At 36.1% G+C, this 24,975-nt stretch overlaps 1 protein-coding gene across 1 annotated transcript; it reads left to right on the top strand.

Annotated features, from left to right (window-relative positions):
* The first annotated feature begins 1,364 nt into the window (after nucleotides 1-1,364).
* Nucleotides 1,365-23,858, top strand: LOC108451148 (uncharacterized). Its single transcript, XM_017748879.1, has 2 exons — nucleotides 1,365-1,563; nucleotides 23,629-23,858. The coding sequence occupies exons 1-2, from the start codon at nucleotides 1,365-1,367 to the stop codon at nucleotides 23,856-23,858; spliced, it is 429 nt and encodes a 142-aa protein (XP_017604368.1).
* Nucleotides 23,859-24,975: the final 1,117 nt, after the last annotated feature.

The following is a 24,975-nucleotide window of genomic DNA, read 5'->3' on the forward strand; positions in this document are numbered from 1 at the left end:
TTTATCACCATAACAACTTTGGCCAAATACCATTTCCATGGCATAACAAAGATTTGAGCCATGGCTAACATGCACATCAAGTTAGCAACCAAAACATGCATGAAACTCCTAACACAACCTCATACATACCTTAATCTTGATGCAAACTTAGCCAAATCTCCTTCTAGATCTCTTCCAAGCCAAGCATGAAGCAAAAATCCTCCTTCTTCCTTAGTTTTGGCTCAAAGAAAGGATGAACAAAATTTTTTTCTTTCTTTCTCCCTATGATTTTCGGCCAAAAGGATGAGAAAGGAAGAACACAATAAAAATTTTTTTTTTCTTCCTTCTTTCTCAACTCACGGCAAGGGGGGGATTACCACACTCACACACATTTTTTTTTCATTTTTTTATCACCCATACACCTTTGTTTATTATTTCACCCTAATGCACCAACAAAACATGTTTCATGACATGTTTAGCCCATCCTCCTTGTCATGGCCGCCACCACCTATAAAGGGGGAATTTGACATGCAAGTCCATTATTTTGCATGCATGCTTTAATTAGTCATCACACATTTCCTATCATACTTTCAAAGTTCACTACTAAGTCCTTTCTTGTGGAATTCACCCTTATAACACTAAATCAATCATCATAAAATGTCATACATGAGCACACACATATTATAGGCATCAAAATAAATTTTTAATTATTTTTATGCCTCGGTTTTGTGGTCCCGAAACCACATTCCGACTTGGGTCAATTTTGGGCTGTCACACTAGAATTCCTTCAAGAGGAATTCTGAAAGAAATATATCAATTAGGGGTTCATCGATCAGAATTGTAAAAAATTTCTTGAGCTAAAACAAGGCCGAATGTCAGTGGCAAAGTATGAGCAAGAATTTTTCAGGATCAGTAAGTATGCTTGGGAGTGTGTTTCCTCCGAGGTTATTATGTGTAAAAGGTTTAAAGATGGGCTAAATGAGGACATCAGACTATTAGTAGGAATCTTGGAACTAAAATAATTTGTTGTATTGGTTGAACGAGCTTGCAAAGCCAAAGAGCTAAGCAAAGAGAGAAGAAAGGCTGAAAGTGAGGCTAGAGATGCAAGAAAAAGGCTGATGAGTAAGTCATTTAAATCTCAGTCAAAGAAATCTAGAGAAATGTATTTTTTTTGAATGTTTCAGTTGGGTATTCACACAAAGACTGCGGGAAACAATATTCGGGTTCTAAAACTCAAGATACTTCTATGGTAAGTGTGGGTATATTAGGTCTAACAGACCTGAATGTCAGCATTGTTGAAGAAGACACCCCGGTGAGTGTAGGATGAATGACCTAGCTTGTTTCAAGTGTGGTTCTCAAGAGCATTTTATCCAAGATTGCCTGAGATGGCTGAGAAAGAACAATTTTCGAGTGTAAGGTCGAGTAATACTTCCAATAGGGGTAGGCCAACGAGAAATACTGGGAATGGAACTAGCAGTAAAGGTGTGACAAAAGATACAGCCGTGAGATCTGTTGCCAGAGCACCTACTAGAGCTTATGCCATTCGTGCTCATAAGGATACGTCATCTCTCAATGTGATTATTGGTACATTTTCTCTTTATGATACTAATGTTATTGCATTGATTGATCCTGCATCGACTCATTCTTATGTTTGTGTGAATTTGGTATCTAGTAAGAATTTTCCTGTTGAGTTTATTGAGTTTGTGATTAAAGTGTCAAACCCTTTAGGCAAGTATGTGCTAGTTGATAAAGTTAGCAAGAATTGTCCTTTGATGATTTGAGGTCACTATTTTCTGGCTGACTTAATGTTGTTTCTATTTGACGAATTCAATGTTATTTTGGGTATGGATTGGTTGACATTACATGACGCCATAGTAAATTGTAGACAAAAAACTATTAAATTGAAATGTGAAAATGGTGAGGTTATTCGGGTTGAAACCGATGAACCAAATGAATTATCTATTGTGATTTAGTCTACGTCTACTCAAAGGTATGTCAATAAAGGCTGTGAAGCTTATCTTGCTTATGTGTTGAATACAAAAATGTCTGAATTGAAAATTGAATCTGTGAATATCCAGATGTGTTTCCAGATGAGTTACCTGGATTACCTCCGATTAGAGAGGTTGAGTTTGCTATTGATTTAGTACCTGGGACTTCACCGATATCGATTACTCTGTATAGTATGGCTCTGAATGAATTGAAAGAATTGAAAGCTCAGTTGCAAGAGTTGATAGATAAGGGTTTTGCAAAACCTAGTTTTTCTCCCTAGGGTGCTCTAGTGTTATTTGTAAAGAAGAAAGACAGATCTATGAGACTTTGTATCGATTATTGACAACTCAACAAGGTGACTATAAAGAACAAGTGTCCCTTGCCGAGAATTGATGACTTGTTTGATCAGTTGAAAGGAGCAACGATATACTCAAAGATTGATTTGAGATCTGGCTACTATTAGTTGAGAGTTAAAGAGTCTGATATGCTGAAAACTGCTTTCAGGATAGGGTATGAGCATTATGAATTTCTTGTTATGCCTTTAGGACTAACTAATGCTCCTGCCATTTTTATGGACTTGATGAATAGAATTTTCCGATCATATTTAGATAAGTTTGTGGTTGTATTCATCGATGATATTCTAATTTATTCTCAGACGAGTTCGAGCACTTAAGAATTGTATTGCAGACTTTGAGAGATAAGAAGTTGTTTGCTAAATTCAGTAAAAGTGAGTTTTGGCTCTGAGAAGTCAGATTTTTGGGACATATCGTTTCAAGTGATGGTATTAGGGTTGATCCAAGTAAGATTTTGACAATTTTTGAATGGAAACTATCAAGGAATGTATCTGAAGTTGGAAGCTTCTTGGGTTTAGTCGATTATTACTGATGTTTTGTCAAAAGATTTTCGATGATTCCTACTTCTATGACAAAGTTGCTGCAAAAAGATGTCAAATTTGAATGGTCCAAAAAATGTCAGCAAAGTTTTGAGAAATTGAAAGCATTATTGATTGAGGCACCTGTTTTAGTACAGCTTAAATCGGGAAAGTAATTTGTAATTTATAGAGCTTCATTAAATGGTTTGGGTTGTGTATTGATGCAAGAGGGTAAAGTGATAGCTTATGCCTCGAGACAGTTGAAACCACACGAGAAGAATTATCTGACGCACGACTTGGAATTGGCTGCCATCATTTTTGCTTTGAAAAATTTTGCGTCACCATTTGTACGGTGAGAAATGTCATATCTTTATTGATCACAAGAGTTTAAAATACTTGATGAATCAGAAAGATCTGAACTTGTGACAATGGAGATGGCTCGAGTTACTGAAGGATTATGAACTAGCGATTAACTATCATCCGCGAAAGGCAGATGTAGTCGCAGATGCTTTGAGTAGAAAGTCCTTGTTTGCTTTGAGAGCTATGAGTACGAGATTGACTTTGTCTAATGAAGGTTCAATTTTGGCTGAGTTGAGTGCTAGACTGATATTTCTTCAGCAAATTTGTGAAGATCAGAAAAATGATAGTGAATTGTAAGATAAAAAAGCTTAGTGTGAATCGAGCAGTGATTCAGACTTTTGAATCAGTTCAGATGATTGTTTGATGTTCCGAAATAGAGTATGTGTACCGAAAAATGATGAACTTATTCAGAAAATTTTGCACGAGGCACACAGTGGTTATTTATCAGTTCATCCAGGTAGTACGAAAATGTATAATGATTTGAAGAAATTGTATTAGTGGTCAGGTATGAAATGAGATATCTCTGAATTTGTATCGAAATGTTTGATCTGTCAACAAGTAAAAGCCGAACACCAAGTGCCTTCGGGTTTACTCCAGCCAATGATGGTACCTGAGTGGAAATGGGATAGAATTATGATAGACTTTGTAACGGGTTTGCCTTTGACTTTGAAAGAGAAAGATGACGTTTGGGTTGTTGTTGATAGATTGACAAAATCAGCTCATTTTATTCTGATACGTACCGACTACTCACTTGATAAGCTAGTTGAATTAAACATTGCTGAAATTGTTAGATTGCATCCGAGATTTACTTTGAGATTTTGGAAGAAATTACAAGAAGCTTTGGGTACGAAGTTAAATTTTAGTACCGCTTTTCATTCGCAAACTGACGGTCAATTTGGAAGAGTAATCCAGATTCTCGAAGATATGCTTTGTTGTTGTGTTTTAAAGTTCAAAGTTAGTTGGGAGAAATATCTACCATTGGTCAAATTTTCTTATAACAACAGTTTTCAGCCGAGTATAAAGATGGCATCGTATGAAGCGTTGTATGGCTACAAGTGTTGAACTTTGTTGTATTGGACAGAACTTAGTGAGAAAAAGATTCATGCGATTGACTTGGTTAGAGAAACTGAAGAAAAAGTGAAGATAATCCATGATTGGTCGAAAGTCGCTTTTGATCGACAAAAGTTGTAGGCAAATTTGAAAAGAAAAGAGATTGAATTTTAGATCAGTGATAAATTATTTCTGAAAGTATCTCCGTGGAAGATGTAACACCCCAAACTTGGGCCAGACGTTACGACCGAATTCGGCGTGTCACATTGAAGTGTTTTTCGAAAACCATGTTTTCATTGAAAACCCTTCTTGATGTAAAACTCATTGGAGCGTTATTGTAAAACTCATGTTTTAATTAAAAATCTTTGAGAAGAATATTTTCGTTATAGATTAAAGTGAATGGAAGTCAGGCACCGGTAGGAAGCCAGAAAAGAGGAGGTGAGTCTATTGGACTGCTTAAGTACCAAGCTCTTCATGGATCCAATCCTAGACATGCACACATCCATTGCCACACTTAAAGCGTATTACTTGTCCATGAACAACAACTTAAGTTTACGTCCATTTAAAATATTTATTTCCTTTGAAAACATTTAGGTTGCGGAAGCTTTGCTCGTGTCGTGATATTTTGAAAATAAGTAACTTTTATAAAAGCGCGCCTAGAGCTAACCAATTTAATAACCTAAAATATTAAAAATAATAAAAAGAGCGGCCTTATTACAACTTAAACCGAATAAAAATAATCAAAATAATAAATGCTGAAACTTATTTTAAAAGAAAACAGAAACTTAATCTTCGTGGCCACTCTGAATTCCTTGACTCAAGTCCACCAACAAAGGCTCACTGCAAGGATGGAAGAGAAGGGGTGAGTTTGGAAAACTCGATGTGTAAAGTATCCCAACGAGCCCAAATTAGTTCAAGCTTTCTTGGGCCTAAGCCCTATTCAGAAATCAGTGTTAACTGGGCCTTAGCCCATATCAATATTAATCTGGGCCATAGCCCCTTACAGTATCAGAGTATATTGGGCCTAGCCAATATTAGTATCAATCTGGGCCGTAGCCCTATTACAAGTTGAGATATATTGGGCCTTGGCCATATTAACATAATTGGGCCCATTTCAATACAGTTGGCCCATAACAAAACAGCCTCATATGATTAATGCATGATAACCCCATCCAACCCTGCACTTGCCTCCGTCCATCCCTACACTTCCTGTGGGGAATAAATCACCACGCTATCCCTACACTTACGATTGCTAGCAGGTTGCGGCACTAACTATAATCCGCACAAAGTCGCTTATATCATAATATGTGGCACGACCACCGAACAGGTTCTTCCTCCATAACATAACCTGGATCCCATGCAACAGATATACATGTCATGGCATACAACAAATGTAATCGAAATATCATGCATTTCAGTCAAAATTAACCCTAGGGGTATAACGGTCATTTTGCACCTAGGGGTAAAATGGTAATTTTCATACTTAGGGGTATTTTAGTAAAATTTACTATTCTAGAGTTTACACACATATTATAACCATTAACGCATTAACAGAAACACTTACCGAGCGTTTTTACCGAATTGGGCCCGTTGGCCCACTACCCCATTTTCGGTCCATTAAGCCCAAATATACCGAAGTGCACGAAATTGCGCACTCTGCACTCTTACCGCTTATGATTACCAAAATTAACAAACAAACCACCTCATGAGCGCTCGCACGCTCGCAAGTTCATAAATGCCGACTTTTCGGCATTTCAGCTTTTCGGCTTTTGCCAATCTAGTCTATGAGTGGGTGTCGTTTACACACCTGATTTTCGATGAAACATTGACGAGTTCCACACACGAGTTGCCTACAATCAGTTACTAACACGTTAAACTATGAATCCATAACAACTTAACACATCAAACCCTTACCGTATTTGGCCCTTAACACCTTAGGCACTAAAGTTCTTACCTTTGCTGGAAAAATGGACTAGATCTAATTCTGGTCGTTCCAAATATCCAAGCCCTCGATTAGTAGCCTTTAATCCACATTAGAGCAAAACAAATCAAATAACACCACTAAACCCTTTTAGTTTAGTCGACAGGCACCCTTTGCATATAGGGGTTTTCGGCTTTTCTTTAAACCACAAGATACAATTGGAAAGAAGGTTCGAATACTTACCAAGAGATCTACTCGTTGAAGAACGTTCCAAATACCTTCCTACCCCAGATCCGTTATGAATCCAACTTAAACGTGCATAGAAAATAGATATAAATATTAATTCCCGAATCATTACAATATGAGGCTTTTCGGCTTTTGGATCTATCCTAGAATATGGCTATTGCGATCTACAAGAAAAAAAATAGGTGACGATAAGTTCACCATCGAAGAGACAATCAGTAAAGGAAGAGATGTAAGATTAGAGGTTCGGTCTTTTGAAAGATTAAAAGGAAAGGAGATATGGTTTCAACCAAAGGAGTAATCGGTAACCAATATTTGAGAAGAAAAAGTCGTTTTAAAAAGAATTTGGCTTCGAGGAAAGAAAATAGAAAAGGAGAGAATTGTTCAGCTTTTGGGAAAAATAAAAGAATATGAGCAAAAGAAATAAGATAAGATTAGAATAAAATAAAGTCCTTTTCCAATTTTAATTCCGTCCTTAGCTCTCTAATTCCTGGCCAAATTCAAAGTTTGAATTCCATTCAAACTCCTAACCGCTGATCTGCAGCCTTATCCACCGCTTCATCATGCTGCTAAGAAGAGTTTCGGTCAAACTCTAACTCCCCCCACGTGAGCAGCAAAATTGGTAGCCCATTGCGCGTACAATAGCTCAAACTCCAGACCTCAGTCCGCCCTTGCACCTATGCCCGTCTGCTGGCCACTGCACCATGCTTTCTTCCTTACTAATACACGGTCACGATTAATTTTAAACCTTACTGCTGAAGCTCCACCGCTTAAAAATAAAAGGGAATTTCTGCCTTCCACGCCACTCGAACCTTCAACCTCCAGAACACTCAGCCACACTGCTTGCCACTGCGACACAACCTCGCTTTTGTTATAATATGACTGCATTTACTTATAAGCTTTATTCGCTTCAGTCACGGGCTACTTAAAAGAAATAAAACAAGTTTCGCTGTCCCCTGCATTCGAACTCGTGACCCCTAGGTCTCCTTAGCGCGCTGCTGCCATTACGCCAAGGCGCTCTTTGTGTTAAATTATACTCGCAACTCCTCTTAACCCTTATTCTAGCCGTGACCTGTATAATAAAAAAAAAACCAAATTGCGCACACCGCACCTTGAACCTAGGCACCTTCCTAGTGTCCTCCTAGCGTCCTTAGCCACTGGGCCAGATGCCTGCTTGTGCTAAAACTCAGCCCTAATTTATTAATGAAGCCTCTTGCCTGATTCCCTTAAGAGGCAAGATTCAAGAATTTTGCTAAAGCTATAGGCCGAGCCCAGACCTTTCCCCACATTATACCCCTTCTTTACATATTTAATTACTACTACTAATAATAATAATAATTTCATAAACATATCTAATAATAAAATTTCAAATACCAATAATACAAGGAATAATAATAATTTTCATAAAAATTTTCTAACATACATACAATAATATTTTTCTAATAATTTTATTTCATAATACTAATTAAAATTTCATAAAAATTTAAAATATCCGTAATAATAAATATAGTAAAAATTTTATAGTAGTAATTCAATTTTTTTCTTAAACGGTAATATTTAAAACTTCTTAATTATTCAGGTTTCCTTCTATCCGAATCCCAGACTCAAAGCCCAACTTTCTAGGCCCCAAAAATTGAAGCGTTACAGAAGAAGATTCTGAGATTTGACCGTAAAGGCAAGTTAAGTCCATGTTTCATTGGGCTGTATGAGATTACTGAAAGAATAGGGCCAATGGCATATCAGTTGGCTTCACCGACAGAGTTAGAAAAGATTCATAATGTGTTTCTGTATCGATATTCTGACGATATCGCTTTAATCCCCCACATGTGATTTCTCCGACAGAGATTGAGATTCGACCTAATATGACTTATGGTGAGGAACCGATCAAGATTTTAGCTTGGAAAGTTAAATAGTTGAGAAATAAGAGCATAGCCCTAGTGAAAGTTTTGTGGCAAAGACATGGGGTCGAAGAAGCCACGTGGGAACCTGAGAAAGCTATGAGAAAACAGTACCCAAACCTCTTTTCTGACAAGATTTTCGAGGACGAAAATCCCTAAAAGGGGAGAGTTATAAAAATGTGAAACATTAGGGGCAAATATGTAATTTTTCATAATCTAAATTGAACAATGTAAGCATTAAATGAGTTAAATTTTTTTATTATAGATCAAGAAAAACAAGGTTTGGGCCTAGCTCGGGGGAAAAACAAAGTGTTTAACGTTTAGGTCCAATTCTACTATTTTTGTACTGAGGTAAGTTCGTATGTAAATAATGCATTGTTATATTTATGTTTTAAATGCTTTAATATTGTATGAATTGTGATTGACTCTTTGGATGTATTCGACAAAGTTTTGACAAGTGAGAAATCCCGATTGAACCTTAGGAATAAAATAGGATACGAGTGTAACACCCCTCACCCGTACCTAACACCGGGACAGGGCTCGAGGCATTACCAGACTTAAACATTCATAAACATACAGAATCGAGTCACCAAATTTCGTCTAAAAATTAAAACTTCTAGAACATATGCATATCATCCCCTATACAGGCCATTGAGGCCTATAATCTACATTAGGGCGGTTCGTGACAAAACCGAAAACATTTAGTAAACTTTGGGCAACTTAAAAATTTCTAGCTTAGGAGTGTCACACACCCGTGTGGCTTGGGGCACACCCATGCCCTTAGTCTGTGGGCAACACCGACTTTTAAATACGGCCATGGCATACGCCCGTGTGGACTGCCCGCGTTCAATACTGACTTTGTGACATAGCTATGGGACACGCCCGTGTGGCCTACCCGTGTCCTGTACTAACTTATAAATTAAACATCCATGTTCAAGGAACTAACAACTTATTACCATATCATACATTTATTCCATGGCCATGACCACCTTGAATGGTTCTAAGGCATTCACCATGTACATATGCCATATACTTTTTATACATAGTGAACAAGCATAATCACATACCCACATCCCAAGACATTTACATATATTATGGATGAATAGGCTTACAAGCCAAAATCATTATAAGCCAAATCTCATGGCTACATACAAAAAATCATTATAAGCCAATACATTTGGCTAATCACAACAACATCGATCATAGAAAAACTAAGTCCCTATACATGCCACTCACTTGAACACGTTTAACATATACATGTCAATACTCCAAGGGTAAAGGCTCGATAGTGTGATGCTACCTCCGACAATCTCCAACCCCGAGCTAACCTGTCAAAACTAGAAAAAATGGAAACGGGAGCAAGCTTTACGCTTAGTAAGTCCATATGAAAATAATAAGCATTATAATAACATGTTTCCTTAGGTAAAATAACTATAATTATGCTTTTATTCATATTCTGGTCAAGCTGTCTACTCGAGTCATAGTGGATAAATTATTTAAAACTGGGTCTAAAGAACTTCATATTAATATCCGTTGATTTTCCCAAAAACTAGACTCATATATATTCTTATCATAAAATTTTCAAAATTTTTGGTTTAGCCAATAAGTACAGTTTGTTATTCAAAGTCTCCCATGTTTCGCTGTTTGACAGCTTCGACCTTTCTTCACTAAAATTCATTTATCTCCTAGTACGAGACTCGGATAATGTTCCCATATCTTTCCCCTAAAAGTATACTCATTAAGGATTTCATTCATATAAATTTTAACTCATATTTTTTTTTTAAATTTCTAGTGATTTTCCAAATTTGAGACAGGGGAGTCTGGAATCACTCCGACTCTGTCTCACAAGAATTCAAATATCTCATGATACATAATTCTTTTTCTTACACCATTTCCTTTATGTGAAACTAGACTCATTAAGATTTAGTTCCATATTTTATTCAATCTTTAATTCAATTTTCACCATTTTTGGCGGATTTTCAAAGTTAGACCAATGCTGCTGTACCAAATCTATCTTAGTGCAACAAGATAATAACCATCACAAATTTGTCATAGAAATTAATCTCATAAATATCATTCATTCATTTGCACCATCGTCATAAGTCCATTTCATTTCACAAGTCAAACATGTGCTCATGGGTTTCGAGTACTTACCTATGCTATCATTTAGCACTGCACTCGTCCAAACATGACAACTCACATGCATCATAATATTATCATATAACATACATTATGTATCATGGCAAGAACCTTTTATTTCATTTCTCATATTAATCTCGTCGAATTTCTCAGAATCTCGATGGATATCCCATTCACTGTCAATTCATACAAGTGATCATTTCATATGCCCACTCCCGCGAACCTCACATCTTACGGCGGGATTATCAGTCCAGGCTAAATCCCCCGTAATATAAACTCATGGAGTGGTGTTGGGATTACCAGTCTAGGCTAAATCCCTTGTAATGACAAGCACTCTCAATGAGCTCGGATCTAAATTATCAGTCCAGGCTAAATTCAGACCCCAATCGAATTACCTATCCGGGCTAAATCCTTAATGGACACATATTCTTCGGGAGGCTTGATCACTTAAGGAACACTCGTCCGGGCTAGATCCTTTCTATATTTGAGATCAACGGATTACCCGTCTGGGCTAAATCCTTTTCTGCAACACATACAGGATCTCAAGTCATGTAGGCCATGGTTTAGCCATCTAATTTCCCTTTTTATTCAACCGATATTTTTTTTCTCTTTCCATCAAGTATCTCATTAGGCATAGCTGATCATGCAATGTATATCCAATTTAACACTTTTCTCTATGTTTATTTAGACATTAGTCCATAAGATAAACACGGTATTGCATATAATTATAATTTGGCATTTGTTACAATATATAATCTTCATATCAACTAAATAAATATCCATCACACAATGTTAACACATCAATTTAGGTTCATGTATGAACAATAATAATATCATCGCATTATCATTGGCATATGAACTTACCTCGGTTTCGAGTACGACTATTTATTTCGAGTTTGTGCTTAACCTTGTTCAAACTCGTTCTAAACCTGAATATTGTTTTCCTTGATCTATAATATCACATTTAGCCTTCTAATTAGTCACATTATTCATAGGGGTCCAAAAATCATATTTTTATAAATTTGCATTTTGACCCCTAAACTTTTGCATATTTTCACTTTTTCCCCAATGCTCAGAAATTAAACTTCATCCTATTTTCTTATGTCTTATGACATTCTGATCATTTTTCATAACTATGACAGCCCCCAAATTTCCACTAAATCACCCATTTATGGCCAATTTTACAACTTTTACAAAACCGTCCTTTCAGACGTTTTCATCGAAAATCGCTTAGTAAAAGTCGTTTATTAAACACCCAACACTCATTTTATACCATTATACATCAAAATACAAGCATGTCATTCATGGGTAAATTTTTAAACGCAAACCCCAACTCAAAATAATGGTAGAAACAGCTAGAGCATGTTACCGGGATTTCAAAAATGTAAAGAACATTAAAAACGGGGCTCGGAATCACTTAATATTGAGCTAGGAAGCTTAGACAACCCTAACCATGGCTGCCCTAGGTAATTTCAGCTGAAGCAAGAAGAAAGGGACACATTTGGGTTTTAAAATTTTTCTTTTAATGCATTTTACCCTTAAATGACCAAAATGCCCTTTTTGCCTTTCTTTGAAATTTTATCCATCCAAGGCCATTTTTGTCCAACAAGTTATTCAATGGTCTAATTCCCATTTAAGAACCTCCCATTTAAAATTTCATAACAATTTGATACCTCTAACATGTAGAACTCAAGTTTTGCACTTTTTACAATTTCGTCATTTTGACCAAATTGAGTTCCCAAATGTCGAAATTTTCAAACGAATTTTTCAAGAAATCATTCTGTGAAATCGTAGACCATAAAAATATAATAAAAATAAATTTTCTTACGTCAGATTTGTGGTCCCGAAACCACTGTTCCGACTAGGCCCTAATTTGGGATGTTACATTTCTCCCCCCTTTAAGGATTTTCGTCCTCGGAAATCTTACCAGAAGAGTGGTTTAGTTCCTCATAATCTTTACTATCTCATAATTAGTGCTAAAGAACCTTTTACTTTAGCCTTCATTAAAATCCAGGGTCTTATTTAGCTTTCCCAATAACCCATGATATATGAAAGTCCTTATCCCAATCCAATTAACCAGGACTAACTTCCCAAGAAATCTGATACTCTCATCAATACATGATTCCAGTAACCTGTTGGGCAGATTTAACATTTACCAAGACGATTTGTGAATTTTATCATATGTCAACCAAAAATCCATACATCCTTTTTCTCTTTCAAATATAAGAATAATCCTGACAAGAAATCCATAATCATCTCGTTTTCATTTCCATTCTAATATCACTACTGACGAAGATCGTTCTGATATCACCCGATGTTTAGTAGTAGTCCTGATAACCTTTCATGTATTCAATTACAAAGATTAGAAATGTCGATTTCTAAACTCGATCATCAATATATTACTCTTGTGATTTTTCTTGTAAACTCTCTGCATAAGCCCGAAATTTTTATTTCAAGTACTTGTAACCACATTCTTCCCTTCTTAGAAATCAGGCAATAATCGACTTAAGTCAGCTGCACAATCTCACACACAATTCCCTTTAGGATAGTAGATACATTAGCTGTGACAGCCCAAAATTGACCCTAGTCGGAAGGTGGTCTCGGGACCACAAAACCGAGGCATAAAAATAATTAAAAATTTATTTTGATGCCTATAATATGTGTGTGCTCATGTATGACATTTTATGACGATTGATTTAGTGTTATAAGGGTGAATTCCACAAGAAAGGACTTAGTAATGAACTTTGAAAGTATGATAGGAAATGTGTGATGACTAATTAAAGCATGCATGCAAAATAATGGACTTGCATGTCAAATTCCCCTTTTATAGGTGGTGGCGGCCATGACAAGGAGGATGGGCTAAACATGTCATGAAACATGTTTTGTTGGTGCATTAGGGTGAAATAATAAACAAAGGTGTATGGGTGATAAAAAATGAAAAAAAATGTGTGTGAGTGTGGTAATCCCCCATTGCCGTGAGTTGTAGAGAAGGAAAGAAAAAATTTTGTTCATCCTTTCTTTGAGCCAAAACTAAGGAAGAAGGAGGATTTTTGCTTCATGCTTGGTTTGGAAGAGATCTAGAAGGAGATTTGGCCAAGTTTGCATCAAGATTAAGGTATGTATGAGGTTGTGTTAGGAGTTTCATGCATGTTTTGGTTGCTAACTTGATGTGCATGTTAGCCATGGCTCAAATCTTTGTTAAGCCATGGAAATGGTATTTGGCCAAAGTTGTTATGGTGATAAAGCCATTGCATGCTAAGTGTGAAGCTTGATGATGATGCATGCAATGATGGATTGTCTACTCTTGAGCAAGATTTTGAGCCTTCTTTTGATTTATCATGATTGAAGTTGAAAAGGAGCATGATTGTCATATTCGGCCATTCATGAGCATGGTTCATGCTTCTTGCATGTTAGTTAAAATTTGTATTTTGGATGGCTATGGACACCTTGAAAATTCGGCCATGCTCATATTGTATATATATGTTTGCACATGATGTTTTGGCTATGAAGTAAGTGATGAATAAGTTGGTTTAAAGAAGAAGATGTTGAAGAATAATTGTGAAATTTCAAGCACAATTGGCCTAGCACACATATAAGTGCTTGATGCTATATTATAAGTTTTGAGCCACAATATGCAAAGCATTAACTAGTAAAATGCATGCTGTTTTTGTGAGGTATTAAGTGCATAATTGGCCTCAACATGTACATGAATATTCGGCCTTGGGTAGCCTATTGAAGGCCTTAGCATTTCCTTGATGCTCAAATAAATTGTATTGAATTGCTTGATGTAGTATAAAATGTGCATGACCATTGTGTATTCAAGCTAAAGAGTGGCCATATGACCATTTAAAATCCTTGTCATATTCGCCATAAGCAAGCACAATGAGGTTTTAATAAATTGAATTTGTTTGAATTAGCTCAAGAGCTAAGAGGGCCACAATTGGACAAGGGAAGGAAAAGGTGATCGAATAGCGAAAAAGCCGTTCGACAACATCCGAGGTAAGTCCTCAAGAAGTGATCTTACTTGAATTATGTAAGATGAAACATGGATGTGTATGATTATTGATCATGTGTGTATGAGTATTTGAATTCCACCGGGCTAAGTCCCAAGGCGAATATGCTAATGATTATAATTGTGTTTGAGCCTTAATAACGAAAATGAAATATGTATGTCCAATGATTATTGATGTATGTGTGCATGAGAAATTGAATGATATCCGGGCTAAGCCGAAGACAATTATGCTGAAATTTATATCCGGTTAAGACCGAAGGCAATTGTGCTAGTAGCTATATCCGGGCTAAGACCGAAGGCATTCGTGCAAGTTGTTAAATCCGGGCTAAGACCAAGGCATTTGTGCAAATCGTGATATCCGGGTAAAGTCCGTTGGCCTTGGTGCGGGTTACCATAACCGGGCTATGTCCGGCGATTGAGCGAGTACCGACATCCGGATAAACTCCGAAGGTATGTGATTTGAAAATTATGAGCTTGCTGGAAAATTTCAGCTAATGCACTTGTGAAATTTCCCAATGATAAGGTAAGTGCGGTGTGTGCTTTGCGCGCTAGGAGTAAGAGCGTATGAATATCCGCTCCTATGATGGAGCGAGTTATCGGCCTTAATGAAGCCGTTATTTGTGTATGAACATAAGAGTTGGGATGGTAAAGTAAGTATGATTATGTGAATGCGCATTAATGAAATGATGCATTTAACTATGTGAATGTATTGCTGTAATTAGAGTTGATTATATTCCTTGAGACTTACTAAGCATAAAATGCTTACTCATTGCTTTGGCTCTCGCTTTTCTAGATTTAGCTCGATAGCAATCGGATTCGGGATCGTTGAAGTCAAGTCATCCACACTATCAAGCCCCCATTTTGGTATAAATTCTTGGTTGAACTTGAAATGGCATGTATAGGACTACCCTTGTTTGTTAAATATGTGGTGATGTAAGTATGTACGGCCATGCGAAAATGGCTCGAAAAGGAACATGAACTTAGAATAATTGTGGTTTGTGTGTATATATTTGGTGTCATGATGTGGCTATGGCTTGGAAATGGGAATGTTGGTCATATGATCAGCCATTGGCATGGTTAAAATGATCATATATGAACCTATGTATGGCAAAGACTAGTTGGTTCATGGAGACTACCAAATAGGTAAGACCTACCTTAAAACAGATGCTGCCAGCTGCAGTGACGTGAATGTGAAAAATCACCAAAATTCGTAGAAATGGAATTAAATAGTGAATAAGCTATGTAAATGAACCTTGATGAGTCTATTTTCATATGGAAGAAACGAAATGGTCATAGGAGTTACATGTTAAGAGATATTAATGCTATTGTGAGACAGGGCCAGAACGGTTTCTGGGTTCCCTGTCGCAACTTTAAAATTTACTATAAATTATACAGAAAGAATTAGGCGACATACCTTATATGTACAGATTCCATTTTGAGTCTAGTTTCATTAGAAACAAACGACACCAGCATTAAAGCCCTGTACAGAGAGATATTCAAGTTATACCGCGCGAAGGTCAGAGCAGTCGATCCCTGTAACATGGGTGACTTTAACTAATAAACTGTACCAATTGGCCCATCCAAAAATTCTAGAAATAAATCCATGGATGGATATATGAGTCAAAATTCAGGGAAAATTTACGAAACCAGTTTTCGAGTTTTGAAACTCGAGATATGATTTTTAAGGCGACGGTGATGCAGTCTTCCAGCCTGACTGGAAATGTCAAATTGGTGGGCAAACCATGTGAACTTGGCTTGTTAACCCCTCGTGTCCGACACCGGCAATGGTCTCAGGTTCGGGGTGTTACATTAGCCATCCCATTACTTTACTGACTTAGGGCACATCACAATTTATTCAATAACACATTATTCAAATTCAAGAATTTTTTTTTATTCAGCACATACCCCATCGGTTCAAAGACTTTGGTCAATAACATTCTCGCTCATTCAAAGCTTTAATAATCATGTAATAGACTATTCAACTTTCACAAGACAGAAACATTATCATTCAGAACAGCTTTAAATCATATTAGGGTCTCTTAAGATATATATATATATATATATATATATGCACTTTCATTTAGACTATCTATCCTTTACCCAAAGAGAGGTAAAATCTTGTTTCCAGGCACGAATACTTTATTTAATCTTTCAAATAATAATCAATACCACTTGAACCACTGAGTCGGTATTAATCATCAATAAATGACATTTTAAAAGTTCTTCTTTTTCAGTTGATAGGACAGTCTGACATGAAACCATTCAAACTCACTTATCATACTAACCAAAGTCCATTTCAATTGCATTAGCTCAAGATAACAAAAATGTCTCAATTGAATGCATTAACTTGGATTAACTTACTCGAGGAAAGGAACCCACCATACAAACTGAAACTGCAATTTTCATCATGTATGCCTTTATTGATATCAGTTCTTTACATGAAGATTTAGAGAAATCTAGATATAGAGGTCATCACGTTACTATAATCAAACCAGGAACACGTTTATAATCGACATAGCCATCATAGGTTGAAGAACATACCTTGGATACAAGTGATCATTGGTAATTTTACGAGATGAAGATAACAAGAAAACCAGAATAAAGAAATCCATGACAGAGGAATCCAAGATAAAGATATCCAAGGTACAGAAATCCAAGATACCATATCATAATGAAAGACCCAGAAAAATGTTCATAAGAAAGATATGAAGGATCTTGATACTTCTTCAGAGAAAAGAAGTCCAGAAGAATACATCAATCCAACCCATTGGGATTAAATGCAATAAGTGGATAATTTATCTTCCCATATATGTATATTGAATAGAGTATCAATTTGGAGAAACATATTTATATCATCATGCGTATTATTTCATAAAGTCCCATTAGATGGAATGTAATGATATGCCAAAGAGACATGGACAATACAGATTATGTACCAGTCATGCCATCAATATTTTTGTCTATATATCATGATTAGGAAGCACTCCCATAAATCAAGGATTTTATCAGTAGGACAACAACCATAAAAATATTTCTGAGAATAGTTAAACATACAGAATACATTGGAAAAGACTACAATAATCTGGAATCTTACTTTTCAACATTATTCCTTCAGTTATTTCTGCCATCGTAAATCTCACATTATGCTTCTCATTAAAAAAGTTCAGTTCTAAAGAAATTTCCATTAATACATTTCCCAACATCTTACCTTACTAGTCCTATCGTTATTTATCAACCAAATTTAATCTTTGATCGTGTTCATAACCATTTAATAGTTGAACCCTTTGGTATTATATTTGTGGACTTATTCAATACGGTTCTTGTGAAATTCCTTCACAAAACACCACTCTGGTAAGGGGGTGGGGTTGTAAGATCCCTAACTCGTTTCTTATACTCATATACATATATCATTAGTTCATTATCAAAATAACATTTTCATAAACATATCATTCACTTCAGGCAAACTTTTATTCACGTTTATATGACAAGAACTTTTCAGTTATCTTATTTAAACAAGTATATTTAGGTATGCATTCTATGGATTTTGGACAGCCTACTAATCTCATTCATTCAATCCAACAAATCAAGCATATAACCTTTTATAAAGGCCAAACAAACATGGACAAATACATCACAGTTTAAACTTTCATCCCATATGTTATCGCATACATATCATGAACTTTTATTCATATTATTCAAATTTTAAGCTCATCATAACTGTACTTTGCCCGAAGGCTTTAGCTTTTCATCAAACATGGTCGGTACAGCTCGGTTGGAGGGCACCATTTATTAAAAAAAATGGCTCTCATTTACGTCGGGAGACATGATACTATCACAGATCGTTGGCATGTATAGTTGAACACTCATACATATGCTAGGTTAGTCTGAGACCCAACTAAACCATAGCTCTGATACCATTAAATGTAACACTCTTCACCCGTATCCAACACCAGGACAGGGCTCGAGGCATTACCAGACTTAAACATTCATAAACATACAAAACTGAGTTACCAAATTTCGTCTAAAAATTAAAACTTCAAGAACATATGCATATTGTCTCTTATACAGGCCATTGAGGCCTATAATCTACATTAGGGTGGTTTGGGACAAAATCGAAAATATTCGGTAAACTTTGGGCAACTTAAAAATTTCTAGCTTAGGAGTGTCACACGCTCGTGTAGATGGCCCGTGTGGACTCACACGCCTGTGTGGCTTGGGGCACGCCCATGCCCTTAATCTGTGGGCAACACTGACTTTTAAATACGGCCACGGCACATGCCCGTGTGGATTGCCCATGTTCAATACTGACTTTGGGACATGGCTATGGGACACGCCCGTGTGGCCTACCCGTGTCCTATACTAACTTATAAATTAAACATCCATGTTCAGGGCACTAACAACTTATTACCATATCACACATTTATTCCATGGCCATGACCACCTCGAATGGTCCTAAGGCATTCACCATGTACATATGCCATATACTTCTTATACATAGTGAACAAGCATAATCACATACCCATATCACAAGACATTTACACATATCATGGATGAATAAAGTCAAAATCATTATAAGCCACATCTCATGGCTACATACAACAAATCATTATAAGCCAATACATTTGGCTAATCACAACAACATCGACCATAGAAAAACTAAGTCCCTATACATGCCACTCACTTGAACACGTTTAACATATACAAGTCAGTACTCTAAGGGTAAAGGCTCGATAGTGTGATGCTGCCTCCGACGATCTCTAACCCCGAGCTGACCTGTCAAAACTAGAAAAATGGAAAGCAGGAGTAAGCTTTATGCTTAATAAGTCCATATGAAAATAATAAGCATTATAATAACATGTTTCCTTAGGTAAAATAACTATAATTATGCTTTTATTCATATTCTGGTCAAGCTGTCTACTCGAGTCATAGTCGATAAATTATTTATAACTTGAGCTAATGAACTCCAAATTAATATCTGTTAATTTTCACAAAAACTAGACTCATATCTATTCTTATCATAAAATTTTCAGAATTTTTGGTTTAGCCAATAAGTACAGTTTATTATTCAAAGTCTCCCCTATTTCACTGCTTGACAGCTTCGACCTTTCTTCACTAAAATTTATTTATCTCCTAGTACGAGTCTCGGATAATGTTCCCATATCTTTCCCTTAAAAGTATACTCATTAATGATTTCATTCATATTAATTTTAACTTATAATTTTTTTTTAAATTTCTAGTGATTTTCCAAATATGAGACAGGGGAGTCTGGAATCACTCCGACTCTGTCTCACAAGAATTCAAATATCTCATGATATAGAATTATTTTGCTTACACCGCTTTCTTTATGTGAAACTGGACTCATTAATATTTAATTCCAAATTTTATTCAGTTTTTAATTAAATTTCCACAATTTTTGGTCGATTTTCAAAGTCTGACCAATGCTGCTGTACCAAATCTGTCTTAGTACAACAAGATAATAACCATCACAAATTTGTCATAGAAATTAATCTCATAAATATCATTCATTCATTTGCACCATCATCATAAGTCCATTTCATTTCACATGTCAAACACGTGCTCATGGGTTTCGAGTACTTACCTATGCTATCGTTTAGCACTACACTCGTCGAAACATGACAACTCACATGCATCATAATATTATCATATAACATACATTATGTATCATGGCAAGAACCTTTTATTTCATTTCTCATATTAATCTCATTAAATTTCTCGGAATCTCGATGGATATCCCATTCACTGTCAATTCATACAAGTGATCATTTCATATGCGCACTCCTGCGAACCTCACATCTTACTGCGGGATTACAAGTCCAGGCTAAATCCCTCGTAATATAAACTCATGGAGTGATGTCGGGATTACCAGTCTAGGCTAAATCCCTTGTAACAACATGCACTCTCAATGAGCTCGGATCTGAATTACCAGTTCAGGCTAAATTCAGACCCCAATCGGATTACCTGTTCGAGCTAAATCCTTAATGGACACATATTCTTTGGGAAGCTCGATCACTTAAGGAACACCAGTCCGGGCTAGATCCTTTCTATATTTGAGATCAACGGATTACCCGTACTGGCTAAATCCTTTTTTGCAACACATGAAGGATCTTAGGTCATGTAGGGAATTTCCCTTTTTATTCAACCGAGATTTTTTTTCTCTTTCCATCAAGTATCTCATTAGGCATAGCCGCTAATGCTATGTACATCCAATTTAACACATTTCCACGTTTATTTAGACATTAGTCCATAAGATAAACATGGTATTGCATATAATTATAATTTGGCATTTGTTACAATATATAATCTTCATATCAACTAAATAAATATCCATCACACAATGTTAACACATCAATTTAGGTTAAAGTATGAACAATAATAATATCATTGCATTATCATTGACATATGAACTTACCTCGGTTTCGAGTACGAATATTTATTTCGAGTTTGTGCTTAACTTTGTTCAACCTCGTTCTCAACCCAAATCTTGTTTTCCTTGATCTATAATATCACGTTTAGCCTACTAATTAGTCACATTATTCATAGGGGTCCAAAAATCATATTTTTACAAATTTGCATTTTGACCCCTAAACTTTTGCATATTTTCACTTTTTCCCCAATGCCCAGAAATTAAATTTCATCCTATTTTCTTATGTCTTATGACATGCTGATTATTTTTCATAACTGTGACAGCCCCCAATTTCCACTAAATCACCCATTTATGGCCAATTTTACAACTTTTACAAAATTATCATTTCAGACGTTTTCTTCAAAAATCGCTTAGTAAAAGTCATTTATTAAACACCCAACACTCATTTTATACCATTATACATCAAAATACAAGTATGTCATTCATGGGTAAATTTTTAAACACAAACCCTAGCTTAAAATAATGGTAGAAATGGCTAGAGCATGTTATCGGGATTTCAAAAATGTAAAGAACATTAAAAACAGGGCTTGGAATCACTTACTATTGAGCTTGAAAGCTTGGAAAACCCTAACCATGGCTGCCCTAGGTAAATTCGGCTGAAGCAAGAAGAAAGGGACACATTTGGGTTTTAAAATTTGTCTTTTAATGCATTTTACCCCTACATAACCAAAATGCCCTTTTTTCCTTTCTTTGAAATTTTATCCATCCAAGGCCATTTTTGTCCAACAAGTTATATAATGGTCTAATTACCATTTAAGGACCTTTCATTTAAAATTTCATAACAATTTGATACCTCTAATATGTAGAACTAAACTTTTGCACTTTTTACAATTTAGTCCTTTTGACCAAATTGAGTGCCCAAACGTCAAAATTTTCGAACAAAATTTTCACGAAATCATTTTGAGAGATCATAGACTATAAAAATATAATAAAAAATTTTCTTAAGTCAAATTTGTGATCCCGAAACCACAGTTTTGACTAGGCCCTAACTCGGGATGTTACAATGAGTGACATGTCACAAGGAACCCATATGTATATGTGATTATGTAATCTGGGTGCTGGTCTCGTACATCCTACCAGTGGCTGGGTAGTCTGACATGTGTTGCGAATACCTGACAGCTTGTATGAGCTGCACTGTGTAGCTACATCCTAACTAACAGTTTTTGTGAGCAGGCCCGTGAATAGCTCGAAAATGAGCCCATATGTATTATGAGATATGAGATGGCTTCGACTACATATATGGCACTTATGTGCAAGATTTTTGAGTATCCGTTAATATTTCGAGTATTCAACGGGAATGTTAAAGTTGTAAAAGAATATGGTTATGTTACGAGTTAGTACAGGTATGTACGTAAAACTTATAAGTAATGAGCTCGATATGTGATGAAATTTTGGTAGGATTATGATTGAGTAAGTTTTGATTATGAGATTTTGATAACATTCATGCTAATCTTCATCATATTAATTGTATGTTAAATGTGTGGTTATGATGCTCATTATTTGCATAGGAACTTACTAAGCTATATAGCTTACTCCCCTTTCTTTCCCTTGTCTTATAGTGTCACCAAGCTAGCTTAGGGTTCAAAGATCGTCAGAGATCCATTCACACTATCAACAAATATTTTGGTACCAATGAATTCAACATTTTGAGTTATGGCATGTATAGGGGACTTGGTAATTTTGTTATGTGTCATAATTGAGTTGGCCAAATGTGTTGACTTATAATGGTTAGTAATTTATTTTGTATAAGGCCATTGGAAATGGGCTAATATTGATTATAAGTATATTCATATAATGATGTCTTTCATGAATGATGTGTTGACGTCTTGGTTGTGGATGTTTGGTTGTATGTATATGCTTGGATTGGTGCTATGTTATGTTGTGTAGGTGTGTGCATTAAAGGGTGGCAAAATGGCTTGGCAAATAGCCTTATTTTATCTATACGGGTAGACACACGGGCATGTGTCTAGACCGTGTGCAACACACGGCTTGCCCCACTGGCATATGTATAGGTCGTGTGTCCCCTGTACCCTTTTTTTTTTCCAAAACAGAATGCCCAATATTGAGTACATGGGTAGACACACGATCGTGTGTCTCAGCCGTGTGTGGGCCATGGCCTTGGGCATGGGCGTGTGTTCTAGGTGTGTGAAGTCTGCACCTATTTAATGGAAAATCAGATATTTTAAATCAACCACACAGCCTAGCACATGGGCGGGTGACTTGGTCGTGTGTCTTTAATTTATTTTTGGGTGACAAACAAGAGAGTTACACAGGGTCAGGACACGAGCGTGTGTGACCACACGGCCTGCCCACACGGGCGTGTCCCATATCCACACGGGCTGTGACCCCTGTTTGTTGAAAAATTTTCTAAGTTTTTGTAAAATTCTCTAAAGTTCTCAGTTTAGTCCCGAACCACTTCCAAAACATGTTCTGGGCCTCGTAGGCTCGTATTAGGGAAATTATGATTAAATGCAAATGGTTTTAATTTGAACGCAAATGTATAACTTGAAATTGTATGTTTGTTCGTGTGATAAATCCGGTAATGCCTTGTACCCTGTTCTGACATTGAATACGGGTAAGGGGTGTTACGCCGATAGTGTCACAAATACCCACTTCTTCATTATTCTATCGGGGTGGGTTATCGGTGACATAATATTCTCGTAAAGTGGAGGACATAAGATGGAAGGCTAGGATGACACCGCACTCGAGTATGAAGTAAAGGCAATGAAGACGAAGATGAAACTGAGGGTGGAGATAAAGAAGAAGACGACGGTAGAGATCAAAATGAAGATGACGGTGGGAATGAAGATAAGCACATGGGTGGAGGTGAAGATGAAGAAGATGAAGACGATGGTCACGATCCAGTGCAGGAGCAAGCACAACTAATTGTGCGCAGAAATCCTACGCGCATTCGTCAACCACCTTCGTGCGGCACTCATTCTGCCCAATGATGTCGATGATGTATTTTTTATTTACTTATTGTGATCTAAATATTAACGATATCAATAAAGAAACAATTTTTTTTTGGTGTATTTGTATTGGAACTCATATTTTTCTTTCTTAAATTGTGATGTAAATTATACATAAATTTGAAAAGTTCAATTCCCTGATAAATTAAAAATGGTAAATACAATATAGTTGGAATGCGTATGCATTGTAATTAATTTTATATCGTAAAAAAATGAATGTTACCGACGTTGAAGCCCCAACATACCCCTAAGTACAGAACATCTTACCTTCGTATGCCCTGGGTTTCTACAGTGCCCACATAGCCTCTGTTGGTTGTTCCTCTCTCGAATATCCATATTGGTGCATATCATAGTGGAATTCGGACAACCTTTTGGAAATCGACGCAGGTTCATGTTCGACGCTAACTCGTATGATGTGTAACAACCTGATTTAGACCTTAATCGGAACGGTGGTTTTGGGACCACGAATCTCAGTCAGAAAAATATTTTAAAATTATTTTCTGTGTTTATTTTGTGTGAATTTATATCTTTGAAATTTTCGTGATTTAATTTTATCGTTTGGGTATCCGATTAAATGAAAGGACTTCATCGCATAAATTGAAAATTAGCTAGTTTTAATTGTAAGGATTGAATTGGTAATGGCTTCTTAAGTGGAAGCATTCATGATGCAAAAAGCCCAATTTTTATATGATAGTGGGCGGCATTATATAGGATAAATATGTTTTTATATTAAATATGTACATTTATGTATATATATGTGTTAGAATAATAAAATGCATATTATATGCATATAATATAAGAAATGAGTTGGAAACCATGTGCATGTGACATGGACGATTATGTCCTTGGGCTATAAGTTTTAGTTATTAATTTAGAAAGGGTAATTTAGAAACTAGCTTATAAATTATATAATATGTGATAAAACATAAAAGAAAACAAAAAGTGTTTAAAAAGAAAAGAAAAAGGAAGAAGCAAGCTAGGGTTCGGGTGATTTTTAAGCTCAATCAAGGTAAGTGTTAGGCTTGGTTTTTGATAAGTTTTACGTTTTTGAGATCGTTGCTTCGAATACTACAAAACCCATGCTTGAATTTTGAATTTT

The sequence above is a fragment of the Gossypium arboreum genome, chromosome 3, assembly GCF_025698485.1.
Source record: "Gossypium arboreum isolate Shixiya-1 chromosome 3, ASM2569848v2, whole genome shotgun sequence".
NCBI classification, from domain to species: Eukaryota; Viridiplantae; Streptophyta; class Magnoliopsida; order Malvales; family Malvaceae; genus Gossypium; species Gossypium arboreum.